At 39.1% G+C, this 23,221-nt stretch overlaps 1 protein-coding gene across 1 annotated transcript in view; it reads right to left on the bottom strand.

Annotated features, from left to right (window-relative positions):
- uvrag (UV radiation resistance associated gene) overlaps positions 1-23,221 on the bottom strand; it is a 240,914-nt gene that overhangs the window by 4,614 nt on the left and 213,079 nt on the right. Inside the window, exon 14 of the mRNA XM_079804580.1 lies at positions 17,052-17,143. Coding sequence (XP_079660706.1) covers positions 17,052-17,143 — 92 coding nt within the window. The remainder of the gene's footprint in view (positions 1-17,051; positions 17,144-23,221) is intronic.

The following is a 23,221-nucleotide window of genomic DNA, read 5'->3' as shown; positions in this document are numbered from 1 at the left end:
GAACCGAGATTCTCATCGGTTTTGGGAAATTTGGAACCGGTTCTAAAATGGAACCTGTTCTCGATTCCCACCTTTAAGAATCGAGAGATGGGAAAGAAACTCAAGAGTGTGAAGATGCTGATGTCAGTGGAGCTTTTTGTTGCTGATGGATCATCTCATAATTCATTTACACACATCGAGAGCCTGGGAGAGCTCCGCCAGAGTCTCTGATCCTCAACCTCACACACGCACTCAAACAAACACACTCACACCCCCCCAAAACACACACAGCTGTCGGACGACATACATCATCTGAAATATGACGTCTAGAAAGTAAAAGAATTGTATAGGATTAGTCATCCTTCACACAAGAGCTCCAACAAGCTGCAAAGCTAGGAAAGTAGCACATGCAAAAACACTGTTATCTTGCATTAACGTAAAAAAGATCATGCATCAAATATTTATTAAATAATCAGGGTTTCTGCAGGTTTGAAAATACAATTTCCAACAGATCTCCATTACTTTTTCATTCATTTTAGGAAAATATAGCTCTGCTCCTAAACACTAGAATATGGAAGTAACTTTTGCTGAAGCTTCTGATGTTGTTTTCCAGTGCAAATATCTAAACGATTCTTAACTCAAGATACATTTACTTGAGAAGTAAAAATTACATAAGAAATTGTGATTTTATGGGTTCAGAAAAATCCACTTAATTCAAATGTAAGTAATTTTCATACCCATTGACAGATACTTGTTCTCAATACAAGCAAAAACTCATTAAAAGGATTAGCTCACTTCAAAATGAACATTTCCTGATAATTTCCTCACCCCATCTCATCCAAGATGTTCATGTCTGTCTTTCTTCCGTGGAAAAGAAATGAAGTTTTTTGAAGGAAACATTCCAGGATTTTTCTCCACATAATGGACTTCAATGGGAACCAACGGTGAGCAATTTAGGTTAAAAAGTATATTAATGTTTATTTTTGTTGTAAATGTGGTCGATGGTTTGTCTAGATCAGACTCTATTCCTCGTCTGGGATTGGTCAGAGCCTCTGAAGCCCTTCCTCTGAAACTGCATTGATTTGGACCTTCAACCGTTGGTTCCCATTGAAGTCCATTATGTGCAGAAAAATTCTGTAATGTTTTCCTCAAAAAACTTCATTTCTTTTCCACTGAAGAAAGAAAGACATGAACATCTTGGATGAGATGGGGTGAGGAAATTATCAAGAAATGTTAATTGTAAAGTGAACTAATGCTTTAAATGAGTTTATGCTTAAAACAAGAACAAGTATCTGTCAATGGGTATGAAAATTACTTACATTTGAATTAAGTGGATTTTTCTGATCCCATAAAATCACGATTTTCTCATTTTACTCAATTTCTCAGAAAACAAGACTTAATTTCTAAAGTAAATGTATCTTTATGTTTAGATATTTGTACAGGAAAACTAAAATCCTGAGGAAGAGTTTTTTTCTGTGCAGTGCATGCAGTTACATTTTTTAATGTACATTTTTATGCATGTCTAATTAATCTAAATCGTGAAACATTTACAATTTAACAGCAATTTATTCAAAGTATAATTTTTTTTTAGGGCCCTATGAAATAAGTTTTTTTGATTTATTCATCCAAAAGTTGACACATTCTGTAACATATATTGAAAAAAGAAACAGATATTTTATATTGTAATAATATTTCATATTATTACTGTTTTACTATATTTTTGATCAAATAAACGCAGCCTTTGTGTGTTCAAGTTTCTAACAAAAACGTTAAAAACATTTACAGACCACATTGAAAAAAAGCACAATTTAAAAAAGTAGTTATTTTGTACAATAATTAAAATTGATATATTTATTTAAGGAGGTATTACATTATATGTATTTAAATCGACTATCCATTTGATTGTGAAAAAAACTGCACTTTTTTAACACAAAAAATGTATTTAAAATGTAAAGAAGCTGCTTTAGTTCTAAGATGAAAACTGGATGCCACTCATTGAAATGTAACACACTGTAAAGAGGTCATGTGACAACAATTTGACATTGTTTGAAATGTTTGGTAAAAGGTTCTTTAAATTGTAGACGATACACAGCGTACACAGTGTAATCTATTGTCCGTATGGTTAGTGTCTTCATTACGGCAGTGAGGATATTCACTCAGAGCCGTACAGAACGTGTGGTGGAGAGATTTGTGGTTTGATTCCTGTGTGTCTGGACAGGCTGCATTACTACATAGCAGCTTTAATGTTGTCCAACCGCAGCAATGAATTTCATTACCAAGAATAAGCAAAGAAACATGCTCCCAAATTCCTCATCAGTTCACTGAAAACAAACATCTAATGGTTGGCCATAGCGTGTCGTGTCCTGTATCATTTCCCAAATGATTCTTCTTGCGCTCAGACCGTTTGGCTCGTAATTAGATCCAGTTTTCAGATGTGAAATCGAGAGAGACGTTCCAAATGAAATGTTACTGTGAGCAAAACCATAGCATTTCAAAACAGCCGTCAGATGAATCTGCAAAGCATTAGTGCGGCGTTCAAGAACGTGTCGGCCAATGGCGGCCTCAGTCGTTGAACGCCATCTCTCAGACGAATATCATTTAAATATGATTACAGATTATAATGACAAGCTGGTTATTTTTAAATACCTTAAAGGGGTCCTATTTATGCTTTTCACTTTTTCAACTTTAGTGTGTAATGAGCATAAACAACATCTGCAAAGGTACGACGCTCAAAGTTCAGAGCAAAGGGGGATATTTTCTTTTACAGAAATCAATAAAAGGACTACAACGAGCTTCTTCACGGGTTAGTGACATCACAAACCTAAAATTAGCATAAACCCCGCCCACAGGAACACACAATAAAGGCCATGTTGAGAAGAGGAAGAGTTGTAGTCGAGCACAGTCGTCTGTCTTTCACATTTACTGCAATACAGAACCAACACAAATACAATAGCATGTCATAAAGCAAGATGACAACATAAGTTATAACCGTAATTAAACTAAACTACACCTGTTCTATCTTCAGATATTCTCTGGCTCATCTCACAACAGTTCCCACACCAGCGATTTATAGATTTTCATGACAGAATATGCTAATCAATGAAGATAGTTAACTCATAAATTCATCAAGCAAGCATTCAGAAGCGTCCTGTCTCATTCTACATGTTGTCTCTTCTTCTTGAGTCTCTCCATCATCGACTCCGGTTTGAACATAAAAGGCTGAACAGTTTCTGATATTTTCAGTGTGTGTGTGTGTGTGTGTGTGTGTGTGTGTGAGGTAATCAGAGCTGCTAACATGAGCTCTTGAAGCTCCGCCCTCTTCCTGAAAGGGGGCGGGGAGCAGCAGCTCATTTGCATTTAAAGGGACACACAAAACATTTGTTTTGCTCAAAAAATGACAGTTTTAACATGCTATGAAAAATGATCTGTGGTGTATGTTGAGCTAAAACTTCACATACACACTCTGGGGACAACAGAGACTTTTTGTTATCGATTACTGTTTGTATTTGCATAGGTTTCTGACAATTATCATGATTAAATGGTGTATAATATTGTGTCTAAAATGTATAAGAACGTCCTATGAAATCTGGACAATCCTCTTGTTTGTTAACAATCTTACGTCTGAATTGGTTTAAAATTGACGGCATCCTTAATATTTACACATGAGTACTAGAGCTCACGGTTATGTAAGGGCTGGGGCGGGACATTTCCCAAACACACGGTGCCAATCACAACACACTGGGCCAGCTAACCAATCACAGCACATTTCATATTTCACAAGGAGGGGCTTCATTGAAAACGACGCGTAATGAGAGGTGCAAATAATGTAAAATATATGAAAAATAATGTTTTTTCAAACAATCATGCATGAAAGCGTATTCTAGTACACACAAAAACAAAATCTTTGAAATAGGAGCTTTAAATACACCACAAAACACCAACGTATGCATGTGTTATGTAGATATGTAAAGCATATGGGCTCCATCTAGCCAAGTGTTTAGACGTCATAGCAGGGAAAAAGACCCCCCCCCCCCCCCCCCCCAGAAGGGAAAAATAAAGCATTTTTTGTTTGGAGCAGGAGGCTATTTGTTAGACTGTGCTTCCCCTTATAAATGAGTTCCTCTAAACATGTGTCAAAGCGCAGCCCTTAATCAAGAGCAAGGGGCCGGTGTGTGCTGGAGGACGGCTAAAGATCGCCCGTGCGGTCGGGACACAAGAAGAGGGGGCTATTTGCGCTCAAGCATGCCAGACTGATCTCCCAGAACCGTCATAATATTTTTCATGCAGCACATTTTTTCTATTGGACTTAAACTTGGCTCTTAATATGGGCCAATTAGGCCGTCCCGACCCCCCCTCCAGGAGCAGAGCATTGGCAGGGAGAGGGAACGTATCTCACGGCTTCCTGTGTGGGGACGGGTGGAGGTCCGAGAGCGAACCGGAGGGGCTGAGGAAGAATAACGGCGGCAGAGGTGTGTATTTTTGTGAAACAGACTCTGGAACGAGAAACAGATTCAAACTCCCCCGGAGGAATTCGGGAAACCACAAATTCTCCACAGTTGGGTGAGAAGCAAAAATAAATGCAGGATGACGGTAAATAAAAAAGATAGCTTGAATAATGTTTGCTTAAGACCTTACACCTCTCCTACAAACATTACATTAACGGCGTACTAACAAATACATCATAATCATAAAAATATCATCTTTTTATAATTATAGAAAATGATATACCTATATAATAATAATATAACTGTCCATTTTTAGAATAGGAAATTACGTAATTATAGCAATAACTGACGACTTTTATAGTAAAATAATTGTAAAGTTAATTTGTTTATTTTCTAGTTAAAAATAGCAACTTCAATTTAAAAAAAAATGTTTTCCTTCGTTCGCTTGAGGGAATGAAGAAAATGACATTTTATGTTATCCAAGAAACGGAGAGAAGCATCTTTTTCAGATTATAGAAGGGCTGGCCTTCATTCAGAGTCAAGCAGCATCGCACAAATGCCTTCGCGCTAATTTACCTATTGACATAAAAATGCGTTGTTTATGTGGGTGACAAATTGTTTCCTGTACTCCCGGCAATCTGGACGCGCGCCAGTAATGATGCTTCAAAACGCTGACAGGAATGATCACACATTCTGCATGTTATGGAGATTGCAGATTTTATGGAGATTGTTTCCGATGACGAGCTCAGGGTTCTGTAATCGGAATGCTTTCTTGGCGGGACGGCCGAGAGGATTGTAAAGAATAAAGGAACATTGGAGGAACGCTGATGGAGTTACGGAGGAACGCTCCACCAGATGTGAGGGCAAACACCTATCAGTGTGTTATCCACGGCTTCATCCCACTGCAGATCTGACTGGACAGTTCCAAGAGTTTTTCACTCTGATTCAACGCCTATACATTTGTTTGTGAGCTGCAACTGAAATAAAGAGAAAAGAAAGGAGGAGGGGGGATGAAAATTTATAAATAAATACAAATTATTAATGATTATATATATATTCTGTCTTTCTGAGCGTTGTGAGTGTGTGTCATAGTCAGGACATTCACAGTCAGCGCGTTCTCTTCTGTCTTTCTGAGCTGTGTGTGTGTGTGTGTGTGTCATAGTCAGTGCGTTCTCTTCTGTCTTTCTGAGCTGTGTGTGTGTGTGTGTGTGTGTGTCATAGTCAGTGCGTTCTCTTCTGTCTTTCTGAGCTGTGTGTGTGTGTGTGTCATAGTCAGTGCGTTCTCTTCTGTCTTTCTGAGCTGTGTGTGTGTGTGTGTGTGTGTGTGTCATAGTCAGTGCGTTCTCTTCTGTCTTTCTGAGTGTCGTGTGTGTGTGTGTGTGTGTGTGTGTCATAGTCAGGACATTCACAGTCAGTGTGTTCTCTTCTGTCTTTCTGAGCTGTGTGTGTGTGTGTGTGTGTGTCATAGTCAGGACATTCAGTCAGTGCGTTCTCTTCTGTCTTTCTGAGTGTCGTGTGTGTGTCATAGTCAGTGCGTTCTCTTCTGTCTTTCTGAGCTGTGTGTGTGTGTGTGTCATAGTCAGTGTGTTCTCTTCTGTCTTTCTGAGTGTCGTGTGTGTGTGTGTGTGTGTGTCATAGTCAGGACATTCACAGTCAGTGTGTTCTCTTCTGTCTTTCTGAGTGTCGTGTGTGTGTGTGTGTGTGTGTGTGTGTCATAGTCAGGACATTCACAGTCAGCGCGTTCTCTTCTGTCTTTCTGAGTGTCGTGTGTGTGTGTGTGTCTGTGTGTCATAGTCAGGACATTCACAGTCAGTGCGTTCTCTTCTGTCTTTCTGAGCGTCGTGTGTGTGTGTGTGTCTGTGTGTGTGTGTCATAGTCAGGACATTCAGTCAGTGCGTTCTCTTCTGTCTTTCTGAGTGTCGTGTGTGTGTCATAGTCAGTGCGTTCTCTTCTGTCTTTCTGAGCTGTGTGTGTGTGTGTGTGTGTCATAGTCAGTGTGTTCTCTTCTGTCTTTCTGAGTGTCGTGTGTGTGTGTGTGTGTGTGTCATAGTCAGGACATTCACAGTCAGTGCGTTCTCTTCTGTCTTTCTGAGCGTCGTGTGTGTGTGTGTGTCTGTGTGTGTGTGTCATAGTCAGGACATTCACAGTCAGTGCGTTCTCTTCTGTCTTTCTGAGCGTTGTGAGTGTGTGTCATAGTCAGGACATTCACAGTCAGCGCGTTCTCTTCTGTCTTTCTGAGCTGTGTGTGTGTGTGTGTGTCATAGTCAGTGCGTTCTCTTCTGTCTTTCTGAGCTGTGTGTGTGTGTGTGTGTCATAGTCAGTGCGTTCTCTTCTGTCTTTCTGAGCTGTGTGTGTGTGTGTGTGTGTCATAGTCAGTGCGTTCTCTTCTGTCTTTCTGAGCTGTGTGTGTGTGTGTGTCATAGTCAGTGCGTTCTCTTCTGTCTTTCTGAGCTGTGTGTGTGTGTGTGTGTGTGTCATAGTCAGTGCGTTCTCTTCTGTCTTTCTGAGTGTCGTGTGTGTGTGTGTGTGTGTGTGTCATAGTCAGGACATTCACAGTCAGTGTGTTCTCTTCTGTCTTTCTGAGCTGTGTGTGTGTGTGTGTGTGTGTCATAGTCAGGACATTCAGTCAGTGCGTTCTCTTCTGTCTTTCTGAGTGTCGTGTGTGTGTCATAGTCAGTGCGTTCTCTTCTGTCTTTCTGAGCTGTGTGTGTGTGTGTGTCATAGTCAGTGCGTTCTCTTCTGTCTTTCTGAGCGTCGTGTGTGTGTGTGTGTGTGTGTCATAGTCAGGACATTCACAGTCAGCGCGTTCTCTTCTGTCTTTCTGAGTGTCGTGTGTGTGTGTGTGTGTGTGTGTCATAGTCAGGACATTCACAGTCAGTGCGTTCTCTTCTGTCTTTCTGAGCGTCGTGTGTGTGTGTGTGTCTGTGTGTGTGTGTCATAGTCAGGACATTCACAGTCAGTGCGTTCTCTTCTGTCTTTCTGAGCGTTGTGTGTGTGTGTGTGTGTGTCATAGTCAGGACATTCACAGTCAGCGCGTTCTCTTCTGTCTTTCTGAGCGTTGTGTGTGTGTGTGTGTGTGTGTCATTTTCAGGACATTCACAGTCAGTGCGTTCTCTTCTGTCTTTCTGAGCTGTGTGTGTGAGCTGTGTGTGTGTGTCATAGCCAGTGCGTTCTCTTCTGTCTTTCTGAGTGTCGTGTGTGTGTGTGTGTGTGTGTGTGTGTCATAGTCAGGACATTCACAGTCAGTGCGTTTTCTTCTGTCTTTCTGAGTGTCGTGTGTGTGTGTGTGTGTGTCATAGTCAGGACATTCACAGTCAGTGCGTTCTCTTCTGTCTTTCTGAGCGTTGTGTGTGTGTGTGTGTGTGTCATAGTCAGTGTGTTCTCTTCTGTCTTTCTGAGTGTCGTGTGTGTGTGTGTCATAGTCAGTGCGTTCTCTTCTGACGGAAAAACTGATGCTGCGTTTATTGAAATGAAAAATTAATCACATGCATTAACACGCTAGTTTTGACAGCACTAATATACACACATACACATGCTATGTTTCAACCAAGATTTGCTAACTTATAGTTGTCTTTGCACATTAAACGGGCGAGAAGGTATTGTAACATAGAAAGGACCTATATTTCTAAGTGTACCCAGGATTAAGGGATTACCAAGGGTGGACATCCAAAAATATTGTTTATTATGAATCAGGCATTCCTTCAAACTATTTGACAGACATTTATATACTGGATTAGCTTGTTGTGAAAATGTATAATAAAACAGTTGCTTGATGAATCATGTTCCCAAATGGATGGAAAAGAATCCACCCATGGTGCCAAGAACTTACTGTAGATGGGTGGAGCTTGTGACTTTCGGCCAGCGCTATAGGCTAAACTGGGTGGGCGGGTTTAGATTTAAACCAAACCAAAAAAACAGAACATGAAGGGTTGAACAAGATAAAAAGATGAAGATTTATGGTTTGTTAGTGTTGCACTTTCAGCAGAGTTCCAGGAGATTCTTCAGAACTCCCAACCCCACCCTAGAGTTTCCATCCTGGGGTGTTGAGTCACATCAGCCCCTTCACGTCCACATTCCCCCCGCGCCTCCCTGTCTTTACCCGCTCTCAGGAGCTCACAGTGGGGCTGCAGACCTCTAAAGCTCTGCCAGAGTCCTGCGCCATAAATAAGAGAATGTTTCGCATATTGGGTTTGAACTCGGCGGGACACGTCATTAACACAGCGGCACCATGTCTTGCACCCCCCGTCTGCCTTTCACCATCTTCGCTCTCGGTTTCTTCTTACACTCCATCCACTGTTCTAAACTCTCATCGTTTTGCTCCTCTTCCCCACTTGGCATCTCAGACTGGACTGGAAACGCATGAGTCTGATTATAGCTCCAGATGAAGGCTGAATCTCGCTGACAATCAGTGTTTGAATGGGAAAGAGCAACAGGATGGTGAAAGGATCAGTTAGAGATGTGAGATAAGCAGACTGAGCTTGTTCGACAGGACTCCGCCATGTTAACATTTTACACAAAACTATGGCACAATCTGCATACAATTTGCGCCCACAGAAAGCTACACAGATGCCTGGCATTTACAAAGTTCGAGATTTTTCCTCAAAATCAGTGCCGATTCTGCATGGGCTTTGCCGGTCAGACATCTCTAATAGACTTTAGTTTGAGCAAACATTATTTGATGTGACGTTTTTAATGCCCAATCCCATTTCTACCCCTACACTTTCGATTCTCTTTTGGTTGGAGGGGCCAGATAGCCCTTCAAACAAAGGGGTGTGAGAAATGTCCCTGCATACACAGTAGTGTTGTCAAAAATATCAATATTTCGATATCTATTGATACTGAATATCTGAACGATACCAATACTCCCTTCTACAGTATCGATACCAGCTGCACTTTCTTGCTCTCCTCTCATCTCCGACCGACAGCGAGTCTCTCATTCACTCCAGTTAACCCCCTGAACATGGTTGGTGTGACGGGTCTGAATTTTGCGCAAGATTGCACATAATTCTACTCATTCCCGCAGATTTAGCGCTCGCATCTGAAGCGCACACACACATACCGTAATAAAGCCGCCTCTGACATTCAAGTGCTCCTTTTTTCCAGCTTATTAATGGTCAGTATTCGCATAAACACAGTCGCAAACAGTTGAGGAAGAATGTGTTACAGGAACAGTGTTTGGGATCCATGCGTGCGTCAGGTCTTAAAGGGGCAGCAGCCGAATAAACATGCCACTAATAATAATGTTTTTAAAACTACAAAAAGACAAACAATCACTTACTGCTCTTGACTCATTAATTGGGCTGTGTATCACCAACAATGTCACGATACGATACACATCACGATACGATACACATCACGATACGATACGCATCACGATATGGATCAATTTGGAATTAAATTTCTTTTGACCAGAGTTTAGTAACAGTAATATCTGTTTTCATTGAATAACCAGTGTTAGAACAGCTGTGATAACTGAAAAACTATTTTGTTTTTGTCATTAAAAAAACTAAGTTAAATGAAATAAATACATTTTCACAAAAAAACTTTGGAAAGGCTTGGTTCAATTTTGATTATTTTGGATATATATATCAGGTACAATACATGGCACATTTTGGAATGTAAAACAAATCTCGCGATAAATCTAAAATCTAAAACAAATTTGGGAAAACCAATCTCTTAACTAATACTGTAAACTATGGGAGTCAGTTGTACTATAATATTAAAGGTAAAAAATAACTGATTTGTACAAACACTTAAATTACATCATGTTTTTTTTATAATAACAAAGTTATAATATTAACTTTACAAATTACATAATCATATAGTCCTAGATTTTATTTTAAAATATAAACAGTTAGATGGTGGCTGTCATAAAAACTTGCCAAATTAATTCAAACAAGCATTAAATATTGAAGAACATTAAAAACTAGAGCTGAGCTGCGCCAAAGCGATCTCACGCCACAGCGCCAAAACGGTATTTATGTTTTTGAATTTCATAATAAAATGGACACAATTCGAAATCTGAGACCTTGTTTTATATCATTAGCAACAAAGCACAAAGAGTATTGCTATTTAATGGATGTGAGGCCCGCTGCAATGTTCCGTTCATTCATTAACTGAAAACCTCTTCTCCATTTTGAATGTCTTGCACTGCTGCTCGCACACACAGTATCGATGCGCAGCAGCTGTATCGATACGCACATCGCCAGGAATTCATGACGATGTATCGTTGTGTCGATATTCTGAGCACAGCCCTACTCATTAACATGTGTAACTTTAATGGATTCGTCTGCAATTCATTTTTTATAATGAATATTATCCGATGTTATTTTAAATTTGATTACTCTGTTTTTTTATTCAGTTTCTTACCTGAATACTGTTAGACCTCCTGAAAACAAAAAGCAGTCTATTTCATTTGTACATTTATTCTATTCTATTAAATGTTTTGATTTGTTCTTATTTTATTACTGTTTACTTGTCTTTTTAAATTCAATTTACCGTTTGAAATCAAGCTACCTTGTGCTGTGTAAGCTATTGCAACAAAATTACCCCGTTGTAAAAAATACATTGAGTAAGCAAATATTTGTGAGATAATTGATCAACGTTTATATATGAAAAAGAAATTAAAAGCTTTATCATATAAAGTGATCTCTTCAGATGGAATTTTTGATTGCCTAGACTTTCAATTGATGAAAAAAAAAAAATGAAATGATATTAAAACAAATTTGACAGTATATGCAGCGTTTTTTCCCCGTGGTATCGAATGTCGATACTTTTCCAGGTATTGTATCGAAGTCAGAAATTCCAGTATCGTGACAACACTAATACACAGACTACAGCAGAAACATAGGACCCTATGATCTCCACAATGAGGAAAACACAGATACAATCCAGTCATAAAAACAGAATTTACAGTATAACGCAGAATTTCACAGAATTTGTGTGACTAAAACTAGTGTCTGTGAATATTAAAAAGACTATTTAAATATGAATCTTGCATTTTTTATGTGTCTGTGAGAATGAGTGGTTTAATCAAAATTGCTCTTCCATGTTTTAATTGCACTTTGTTTGACAAAAAAGTTTCAATTCATATGATTAAAAGATAAATTAAATTAATGTTTTATGCCTACATTTGATTTCCAGCACATTTCTTTTAGTGTTCATTCATGTTTATTTCATGCTTATCAATGAACTAGAAGGAAGAGATGATCGGTTCACGAGCAGCTTGAGGTGCTACAGACATATTAAAGAGCCACAAAACGCTATTTAGTGTTTAAATTTCTTTTAAAAAAAATGACAATTTCAAAGTTGAGACTTTGTTTCATATCAAAAGTGACTTGCTCTGTCCTGTCCTGTCTGTGGGCGTGTTGTCAGTGTCCTCTTTGCTCCGCGATGTGTTTTCTCTACGTGAGAATGTGTGTGTGGTGTGAGAGCGCCATGGCTTAGCAACAGTAACTAAAGGGGGCGGGTCTTTGCAAACGGTCAATTGGATAGTCCTTCAACCAATCAGACCACAAGAGGCGTGATCAACAAGTCAACGACCCATCGCTTCTCTGTCCGTCATTGTGTTAAACCCGCCAATAGCGCGCCAGGTGGATAAGCCAGTCTGTGATTGGTTGCCGCAAAAGTGTAACAGAAGCAGTAGAAATGAATGTACAGGTTTCCAGACTGAGTTGCAGGGCGAAGTCAAATCGCCGGCAGATCAGGCTGGGTTTACCCAGTCTAGAGTTTAGCTGCATTTTTCCTAAAATAGGAAGCTGGAAATTCCAACAATTCGATTGCATTATTAAGGTCCTTAGTAAGTTAAAGAGCACCTATCATGGAATTTTGAAATTTACCTTTCATGTAGTGTGTAACATAGATCTAAGTGAACAAAAACATCCTGTGATAGCTTGAAATATGACAGTGCACCGTATATATAGTTATTTTCTTTCAAAAGTAAGAGTCGACTCTGAGTCATTTTTAAGAATCGTTAGAAGACCGAAGCTTTTTCTCTGACTAGATGACGTCAACTTGTCAAGTTATTTGAATACGATACGCCCACTTATTGCGCTCCAAGACGCCAGTGAAAACTACAAAACATTATGGCGACGAGACGCTGTGTTCTGAAGTGCGACTCAAAAGCAAACTTTTTTCATCTGCCCAAGGATGAGCATTTGAAGACTAAGTGGCTTGAAGACAAACCATACATCGTCGCGATTGAGTGTTTATTATTAGTCGTCAAATGTATGTTTCGCGATCTCAGGAAGCTTTTATTATGGACTTTTATTATGGCACATGGTATCTTCTTCGTCTGTCTGTACCATATATGGACTACATGTGCACAGAGCGCCCTCCAGCTGCCAGGATGAATTGAAAACAACACATAAGAGACTCAATCGCTCATGATTAGGCTATTTCTGCCCATTTTGAGGAAGTATTGAATAAAAAATACTCCTCTGTTTAGAAATTTGACAGACATCTGAGAATCTACCAATATTTCTCCTCATCTGCACACTTTTGAACTAAAAGCCCTGAGGGATGTTGATTTGTCGCGAGTCTTCGTGAGGAGAATAGAGGAGTTTTTTTATGAATGAGATCAGCTGAGGCTCATATTACAATCAAACGGTACCGACACGGTTTTCATATTCATAACTCCTGACACATATTAACAAATTACTGTCATTATAAGACTTTGATGGGCGTTCCGTTTCCGAAAATATCTGCAGACTATACCAATCACAACTGACTGGGTCATCGGACCAATCACCGCAGATTAGCGTCACGTAAAGGCGGGGTTTTGAAAAGTGAATCACTAAAGGAATCATTTGAGAATCGCTGTCAAAACAGGTAAAAATAAATGCATATTATAAGAAAACTAAAGTCTTTTTTGTCATTGCATGCATGCAAAACTGTTGTTGGGGACTTCTAAAACAATATTTGGAACATTTTAAATGCCATGATAGGTGCTCTTTAAGTCAAGTCAAGTCAACTTTATTTATAAAGCAGCTTCACAGTGTTAAACAGGAAAATAATGCAACAGTTTTATTCAGCCGTTCTGGAGAAAACAGTGATGTCATCAGTTCATTTCAATTATCATACAGTGACAATGTGGGCTTTTGATCAGTAATTAGATCAGTAATTTAGTTTATATGGTTAATTTAGTTTAATAAATAGATTTATTTGGATATTTAGTTGAAAAATGTAGTGTCCCCAACTGAGCACGCCAAGCCAGAGGCAACAGTGGCAAGGAAACCAAAACCCCATCAGGAGCAAAATGGAGGAAAATAAACCATGGGAGAAACCAGGCTCAGTCGGGGGGGCAGTTCTCCTGAATCTCCTCTGGCCAATTAACAAACAGCGTATGATTATTATTCTGGACAACTTTACAGGTCAGAGGTCATAATAGATCGGAATATTCGAAAGATCGGAGGAAACACGCCTGAGACGGGTTTATTGAGGATGATGTATCGATTAAACAATTATTAAATAGGGATATTCGAACAATCGACGGGTTTATTGAGGATGCCGTGACGATGAGGCAATTTCAGGGGGCGTCTAATTGTATTAGTAACATAATCTTAGGTTCCACCGGACCGCAGATGGACACCCAGATACACAATAGCACAACTTTGTCAGTCTGAACATCGTCTGTCCTTCACAAGTTTACTTTGATTCCATTCAAAATACATAAGCCCACAAGGCTTGGTCATAATGTAAATGATCGTGGATCAGCGTTATCATTTAGACTTGGTGTGTCAAATAGTGTATTCCCAAAACTATTCTGGAAAAACCAGGTATCTTTCCCTGAAAAAAGAGATTTAGTTTATCGTCCAGTCTGTAAATGGAGCTGAAACGCATGCGGAGTCCAGGAATCTGAGCCAAATGATCAAATATGAATAACCCCTGTTGGGAAATCCAGTTGTTAGACATGCGACGTGCAAAACTCCCACACACACACTCACACACACACACACACACGGGGGGCGGGAGGTGTGTCAACCTCTAGAACAAATTTGAACGGATCAAACAAGCCCGTCTCACAATCTCCCTTTACTTTATAAACGTCCATTGGGATTACGGAAGAAGTAATCTCCATATTTTCCCAAAATGTGCTCCTCTGGAAGTTCCCATGGTTCTCCCACCATTCCCATTTCTTCCCGTGCTTTCTCTGCGACTCCCGTCCCTTAAGGACCTCCTGCAGCTGCCCTGATGCAGATTTTTATGTGCCGATAATTCACATCTCTGGCCCCTGCCCTGGAAACATCATCTAAACTGAGAGGGGAGGAAGTGGATGCAGGAGTAATAAAAGCAGTCTGCAACAAACGGAAAATAAAAGAATCCTTTTACTCTATATTTCATATTTCTGCTGTTTGACTCCGTGTCACGTAACATGATTCCTCGAGGGTCTCAATGTGCTGTTATGGTTTATGAGGAAGACGTGGAAGGAATGTTCTGCAGTTTGGTGTTTGTGTATTCGGTCCCCGGGGACACGGAAACGGCTCTTTCACGGTTTTAAGCGAACCGTCAAATCAACATGACTGCCCTCAGGTCCACTACCGCCGGTTCACCGGACTTCCACTTCCTCCTTTACTTCCTGCCACTCTGTACGGTTCACGGGGTCAAAAGGTCACACTTTCATCTGTTCCATCTTAACCATTTCCACAATCCATTAAACATTACTTGGGGGGTAACTGAAGCCTTTTACTTCTGCTGGCCTCCTTCCTTTCAAAACACAGATTATTAAATGAACGTTCAGATAGATGCTTTGCCGATCACTGAACCACGAACGAGCCGGAGAGATCAAAAGCAGGCTGTTTTTTTGGCTGCTGTTGGTTTTAAACGGACACACTTGGGAATTTTGATCATCGCTGTTGTGAAAATGCTCGTTTTGTTGCTTTCTGAAGCTGGTAGAGTTAGTCCAGCGGTTTATCACAGCGCAATATCAACAGACGCCAATGTACGGTTTTAGAAAACGTTTAGCACTAATGCTACAATAATTTACCAGTTCGAGAACATCAAGATTTTTACATTTTCTGAAATAAATATGAATATAATCAATATTTTACATTTTCTTTGTAATATGAGTATATATATGTGAAGAAAATATGAAAATAAATATATTAGTACAAATATAAAAAAATATTAAAATACATATGCATGTTGTGAACACTTAAAAAATGTAAAAATAATTATGTAAAAGAAATATAAGAGAAAAGTTGAAAATAAATATTGTGAATATTTTTACATTTTCTGTGAAACAATTAAGACAATATAGAAAACATAAATAAAATATTACTATAAAACTATAAAAAAAAGAAAATACATATGCATGTTATGAATTTTTTTTGTAGAAAAAATAATTATGAAAAATAGAAATAAGAAAAAAGCTAATGAAAATAAAAAATATATTTGTTATAAAACATTTTCTGCTAAACAATCTAGACTTTTTTTGTAGAAAAATAATAATTATGATAACTAGAAATATAAGAAAAAAGTTGTTGAAAATAAATATTGTGAATAGTTAAGCATTTTCTGTGAAACAATTAAGACAATATAGAAAACATATAAATAAAATATTGTTTACTTTTTCTTAAAAATATGAGTACAAATATAAAAAAATGAAAATAAATATGCATGTTATGAATATTTTTTGTATAAAAATAATAATTGTGAAAAATTAGAAATAAGAAAAAAAGCTAATGAAAAGAATATAAAATTATGAAATTATTATTAATATTTGTACATGTTCTGCTAAAAAATCTAGACATTTTAAATTTTTTTTAGAAAAATAATAATTATGATAAATAGAAATACAAGAAAAAAGTTGTTGAAAATAAATGTGAATATTTTTTGCATTTTCTGTGAAACAATTAAGACAATATGGAAAACATAAATAAAATATTTTGTACTTTTTCTGAAAAATAGGAGTACAAATATATAAAAGGAAATCTGAAAATACATAAGAAAATATAAGAAAAATGTCACTGAAATTAATTATTAATATTTTTACATTTTCTGTGAAGACAATATCGAAAACGTAAGTAAAATATTGTTTACTTTTTCTTAAAAATACGAGTACAGATATAAAAAGAAAATATGAAAATACATATGTATGTTATGAAAATATTTTAAATTCTTTGTAGAAAAATAGAAATAAGAAAAAAGTTGTTGAAAATAAATATGAATATTTTCTGTGAAACAATTAAGACAATATAAGAAAAGCTATTTTTTTTTTACTTTTTCTGAAAAATATAAACAAATATAAAAAGTAAATATATATGCATGTTATGAATATTTTAAAAAATTTTTGTAGAAAACTAATAATTATGAAAAATAGCAATATAAGAAAAAAAAGTCAATGCTGTTCAAAGATAATATAAAAAACTACAGTAGTTGCCAGAATGTTGCTGTGCTGTTTTTGTGCTTTTTAGTTTTTTTTCTAGGTGGTTTCTGCTGAGACAAGAGCCCAAAAGAGCCTCTATAACACTCTAGTTACTGGACATGGCTTCGGTCCCGCGTTTAATACAAGTCATTTTTTGCCAGTTTTATCAACCACCACTTAAAATTATACGTCTGATCACAAATTGAGATATGATGTTCATTGTCCATAGCTTAGCAAACACCAATAATAATGTAATAACTCACCATCTTACAAGTAGTCCGTGCTCAAGGAAGTTCTTCAGGTTGGGTAAAGTCTGCCGCAGATCCGGTGTGGACAGCCCGTGCTGATACCGCAACTGTACAAACACAAACACAGAGGAGACATGTTTGTTACAACCATAATCACCTCAGAAAGATGAGTGTATGATCGCTATATGGCATCACCTGGGCATCGTGCCATCAGCTACAGCAGCAGGTTCATGCATTACCCACAGGTGAACACACACACACACACACACAGGATTTCCATCTGCAGATGTTTAAGTTATTTAGTCTGCATGCGTCAGAACCACTGACAGGAGATATTAACCAGATCCTGGTTTTCTTAAGTTTCAAATTAATATTTAATAAAGATGGGGGTCATAAAAAAGAGGATTTGAAGAGTGAAAGCAGTCCTAGAGCTGAGGCACGTTCACAGAAACAAAACTGACACAACATTATTACGGACCAGTAACGCAACCAAATTAAATCACTTAAAATTAATATTTATTATACAATAATTGTATATAATTATATAACTAATGCATATTTACTATACCTTCATTTCATACAATTATATAATTAATATTTATTATTATTTTATATCATAAAATAATGATTTTAAAAAATGTAATCATCAAGACACAGCATAGATATACAGGTGCTGGTCATATAATTAGAATATCATCAAAAAGTTGATTTATTTCACTAATTCCATTCAAAAAAGTGAAACTTGTATATTATATTAATTCATTACACACAGACTGATATATTTCAAATGTTTATTTATTTTAATTTTGATGATTATAACTGACAGCTAAGGAAAATCCCAAATTCAGTATCTCATAAAATTAGAATAATTAAAAAAATTTTATAATTTAATTTCATAATTTAATCATCAACAAACAGCTATATATATATATATATATATATATATATATATATATATATATATATATATATATATATATATATATATATATATATATATATATATATATATATATATATATATATATACATACACACACACTATATTGCAAAAAGTATTGGGACACCCCTCGAAATCATTGAACATTAGTGAGAGAATGGGCCGCTCTCAGGAGCTCAGAGAACTCAAGCGTGGGGCCGTGAAGTCCATTCGGGACATTTCCTCACTACTAAATATTCCACGCTCAACTGTTAGTGGGATTATAACAAAGTGGAAGCGATTGGAAACAACAGCAACTCAGCCACAAAGTGAAATCACAGAGCGGGGTCAGCGCATGCTGAGGGTCACAGAAGTCAAGAGCTCCAGACCTCCAAACTTCTGTGGCCTTCAGATGAGCTCAAGAACAGTGTGTAGAGCTTCATGGAATGGGTTTCCATGGCCGAGCAGCTCATCCAAGCCTAACATCACCAAGTGCAATGCAAAGTGTGGGATGCAGTGGGGTAAAGCGCGCCGCCACTGGACTCTAGAGCAGTGGAGACGTGTTCTCTGAGTGACCAATCACGCTTCTCTGTCTGACAATCCCATGGACGAGTCTGGGTTTGGCGTTTGCCAGGAGAACTGGACTTGCCTGACTGCATTGTGTCAAGTGTAAAGTTTGGTGGAGGGGGGATTATGGGGTTGGGCATGGCCCCTTAGGTCCAGTGAAAGGAACTCTTAATGCTTCACCAAGACATGTTGGACAATTTCATGCTCCCAACTTTGTGGGAACAGTTTTGGGACGGCCCCTTCCTGTCCCAGCATGACTGACCAGTGCACAAAGCGTCTCCATAAAGACATGGATGAGTGAGTTTGGTGTGGAGGAACTTGAGTCCTGACCTCAACCAGATAGAACAGCTTTGGGATGAATTAGAGCGGAGACTGAGAGCCAGGCCTTCTCGTCCAACATCAGTGCCTGACCTCACACATGCGCTTCTAGAAGAATCCCCATAAACACACTCCTAAACCTTGAGGAAAGAAGAGCTGAAGCTGTTAGAGCTGTGAAGGGTGGGCCGACTCCATATTAAACCCTACAGATGAAGAATGGGATGGCATTAAAGCTCATGTGCATGTAAAGGCAGGCGTCCCAAAACTTTTGGCAATATATATATACACACACAAAAAGTAACATACATGAATTTATAACAGTGATTTAAATGCATAAATAATATAAAATAATTGATATTTATGACTATTACGGTGTCAATCTCAAACATTTATAGCCAAAATAAAATCTGTGCCATACCACAACACTTTTATAGGGGAAAACAAGAAGGGGAGAAAGCCACAGAAGAGACAAGAGAAAATATGAGACTGATCTACGTGATTGAAGACCTAACAAGCTCAAACGTTTTATTTCCCCCTCTTGGACAATCGCTCAGTCTAATACACTGGCCATCAGTGCTCTCTGACACACACACACTACACACACCACAATAACACAGCACGTGTGTGTGTAGAGATGGGGATGGGGTGTGGGAGGGGGAAAACAGAAAGATAAGAAAAAGGAAGTGCGAGTGAGAGAGAGAGAGAGAGAGAGAGAGAGAAATGGCACATCTGGAACGAATGAAAAACGGGAGGGAAAAAACCCCACAACTCTCCTCCAAAAGGCCAGCTTTAATGGAAACATACTTCCTTCCCGGACTGTGGCACTGACAAAACTGTCTTTCCCAAGAGTCAAGATCCAAACAATCAGACATGTGAACCGTAAGCGAGAATTAAACGTGTAACAGTAACAACGTTTTTGGAAAACCACAGCGCCCCTTTTGTCCTGGAGGTGAAACACAACTATAGCAGTCAATTTGTTTTAATTGAAAAGCCAGTGCAGGAGGTCTTAAGGGCAACTAATGCATGAAGGACTTCTTGACAAACATCTGGTTTATCTGACCACATCTTCATAAAACCTGATCAATCATCATCATAACACCAGAGTGACAAACGATCGCATGCGATTCCAATTAGAGCTGCCACGATGACACTCCAGCAGGCCAAGAATTCAATAGGGACACCAGAAACACTCTAAAGGTGAAAACTAACATGCAGAAAAAGACATTTCCACTGGTTCTGCTACACTCAGAAAAAAAAGGGGTTATTTTTTATACCCTAATTCTGGGTTGAGCCTTTGAGATGTTTGGGTAGTTTTTGTGTTACTCAGATCCTGAGTCAGACGTAACAACCCAGTGTTTGAGTAGTTTTTGTGTTACTCAGATCCTGGGTCAGACGTAACAACCCAGTGTTTGGGTAGTTTTTGTGTTACTCAGATCCTGGGTCAGACGTAACAACCCAGTGTTTGGGTAGTTTTTGTGTTACTCAGATCCTGAGTCAGACGTAACAACCCAGTGTTTTGGTAGTTTTTGTGTTACACAGATCCTGGGTCAGACGTAACAACCCAGTGTTTTGGTAGTTTTTGTGTTACACAGATCCTGGGTCAGACGTAACAACCCAGTGTTTTGGTAGTTTTTGTGTTACACAGATCCTGGGTCAGACGTAACAACCCAGTGTTTTGGTAGTTTTTGTGTTACACAGATCCTGGGTCAGACGTAACAACCCAGTGTTTTGGTAGTTTTTGTGTTACACAGATCCTGGGTCAGACGTAACAACCCAGTGTTTGGGTAGTTTTTGTTACTCAGATCCTGGGTCAGACGTAACAACCCAGTGTTTTGGTAGTTTTTGTGTTACCCAGATCCTGGGTCAGGCGTAACAACCCAGTGTTTGAGTAGTTTTTGTGTTACTCAGATCCTGGGTCAGACGTAACAACCCAGTGTTTGGGTAGTTTTTGTGTTACTCAGATCCTGGGTCAGACGTAACAACCCAGTGTTTGGGTAGTTTTTGTGTTACTCAGATCCTGGGTCAGACGTAACAACCCAGTGTTTGGGTAGTTTTTGTGTTACTCAGATCCTGGGTCAGACGTAACAACCCAGTGTTTGGGTAGTTTTTGTGTTACTCAGATCCTGGGTCAGACGTAACAACCCAGTGTTTGGGTAGTTTTTGTGTTACTCAGATCCTGGGTCAGACGTAACAACCCAGTGTTTGGGTAGTTTTTGTGTTATCCAGATCCTGGGTCAGACGTAACAACCCAGTGTTTGAGTAGTTTTTGTGTTACTCAGATCCTGGGTCAGACGTAACAACCCAGTGTTTGGGTAGTTTTTGTGTTGCTCAGATCCTGGGTCAGACGTAACAACCCAGTGTTTGAGTAGTTTTTGTGTTACTCAGATCCTGGGTCAGATGTAACAACCCAGTGTTTTGGTAGTTTTTGTGTTACTCAGATCCTGGGTCAGACGTAACAACCCAGTGTTTGGGTAGTTTTTGTGTTACTCAGATCCTGAGTCAGACGTAACAACCCAGTGTTTGGGTAGTTTTTGTGTTACTCAGATCCTGGGTCAGACGTGACAACCCAGTGTTTGGGTAGTTTTTGTGTTACTCAGATCCTGGGTCAGGCGTAACAACCCAGTGTTTGGGTAGTTTTTGTGTTACTCAGATCCTGGGTCAGACGTGACAACCCAGTGTTTGGGTAGTTTTTGTGTTACTCAGATCCTGGGTCGGACGTGACAACCCAGTGTTTGGGTAGTTTTTGTGTTACTCAGATCCTGGGTCAGACGTAACAACCCAGTGTTTGGGTAATTTTTGTGTTACTCAGATCCTGGGTCGGACGTGACAACCCAGTGTTTGGGTAGTTTTTGTGTTACTCGGATCCTGGGTCAGACGTAACAACCCAGTGTTTGAGTAGTTTTTGTGTTACTCAGATCCTGGGTCGGACGTGACAACCCAGTGTTTGGGTAGTTTTTGTGTTACTCAGATCCTGGGTCAGACGTAACAACCCAGTGTTTGGGTAATTTTTGTGTTACTCAGATCCTGGGTCAGACATAACAACCCAGTGTTTGGGTAGTTTTTGTGTTACTCAGATCCTGGGTCAGACGTAGCAACCCAGTGTTTGGGTAGTTTTTGTGTTACTCAGATCCTGGGTCAGACGTAACAACCCAGTGTTTGGGTAGTTTTTGTGTTACTCAGATCCTGGGTCAGACGTAACAACCCAGTGTTTGAGTAGTTTTTGTGTTACTCAGATCCTGGGTCAGACGTAACAACCCAGTGTTTGAGTAGTTTTTGTGTTACTCAGATCCTGGGTCAGATTTAACAACCCAGTGTTTGGGTAGTTTTTGTGTTACTCAGATCCTGGGTCGGACGTGACAACCCAGTGTTTGGGTAGTTTTTGTGTTACACAGATCCTGAATCAGACGTAACAACCCAGTGTTTGGGTTGTTGTTGTGTTACTCAGATCCTGGGTCAGACATAACAACCCAGTGTTTGGGTAGTTTTTGTGTTACTCAGATCCTGGGTCAGGCGTGACAACCCAGTGTTTGGGTAGTTTTTGTGTTACCCAGATCCTGGGTCAGACGTAACAACCCAGTGTTTTGGTAGTTTTTGTGTTACACAGATCCTGGGTCAGACGTAACAACCCAGTGTTTTGGTAGTTTTTGTGTTACACAGATCCTGGGTCAGACGTAACAACCCAGTGTTTTGGTAGTTTTTGTGTTACACAGATCCTGGGTCAGACGTAACAACCCAGTGTTTGGGTAGTTTTTGTTACTCAGATCCTGGGTCAGACGTAACAACCCAGTGTTTTGGTAGTTTTTGTGTTACCCAGATCCTGGGTCAGGCGTAACAACCCAGTGTTTGAGTAGTTTTTGTGTTACTCAGATCCTGGGTCAGACGTAACAACCCAGTGTTTGGGTAGTTTTTGTGTTACTCAGATCCTGGGTCAGACGTAACAACCCAGTGTTTGGGTAGTTTTTGTGTTACTCAGATCCTGGGTCAGACGTAACAACCCAGTGTTTGGGTAGTTTTTGTGTTACTCAGATCCTGGGTCAGACGTAACAACCCAGTGTTTGGGTAGTTTTTGTGTTACTCAGATCCTGGGTCAGACGTAACAACCCAGTGTTTGGGTAGTTTTTGTGTTACTCAGATCCTGGGTCAGACGTAACAACCCAGTGTTTGGGTAGTTTTTGTGTTATCCAGATCCTGGGTCAGACGTAACAACCCAGTGTTTGAGTAGTTTTTGTGTTACTCAGATCCTGGGTCAGACGTAACAACCCAGTGTTTGGGTAGTTTTTGTTACTCAGATCCTGGGTCAGACGTAACAACCCAGTGTTTGGGTAGTTTTTGTGTTGCTCAGATCCTGGGTCAGACGTAACAACCCAGTGTTTGAGTAGTT

Source organism: Gobio gobio (assembly GCF_949357685.1).
Source record: "Gobio gobio genome assembly, chromosome: 22".
NCBI lineage: Eukaryota > Metazoa > Chordata > Actinopteri > Cypriniformes > Gobionidae > Gobio > Gobio gobio.
The sequence above is the reverse complement of the archived record's forward strand: the minus strand, read 5'-3'. Positions and strand labels throughout refer to the sequence as shown.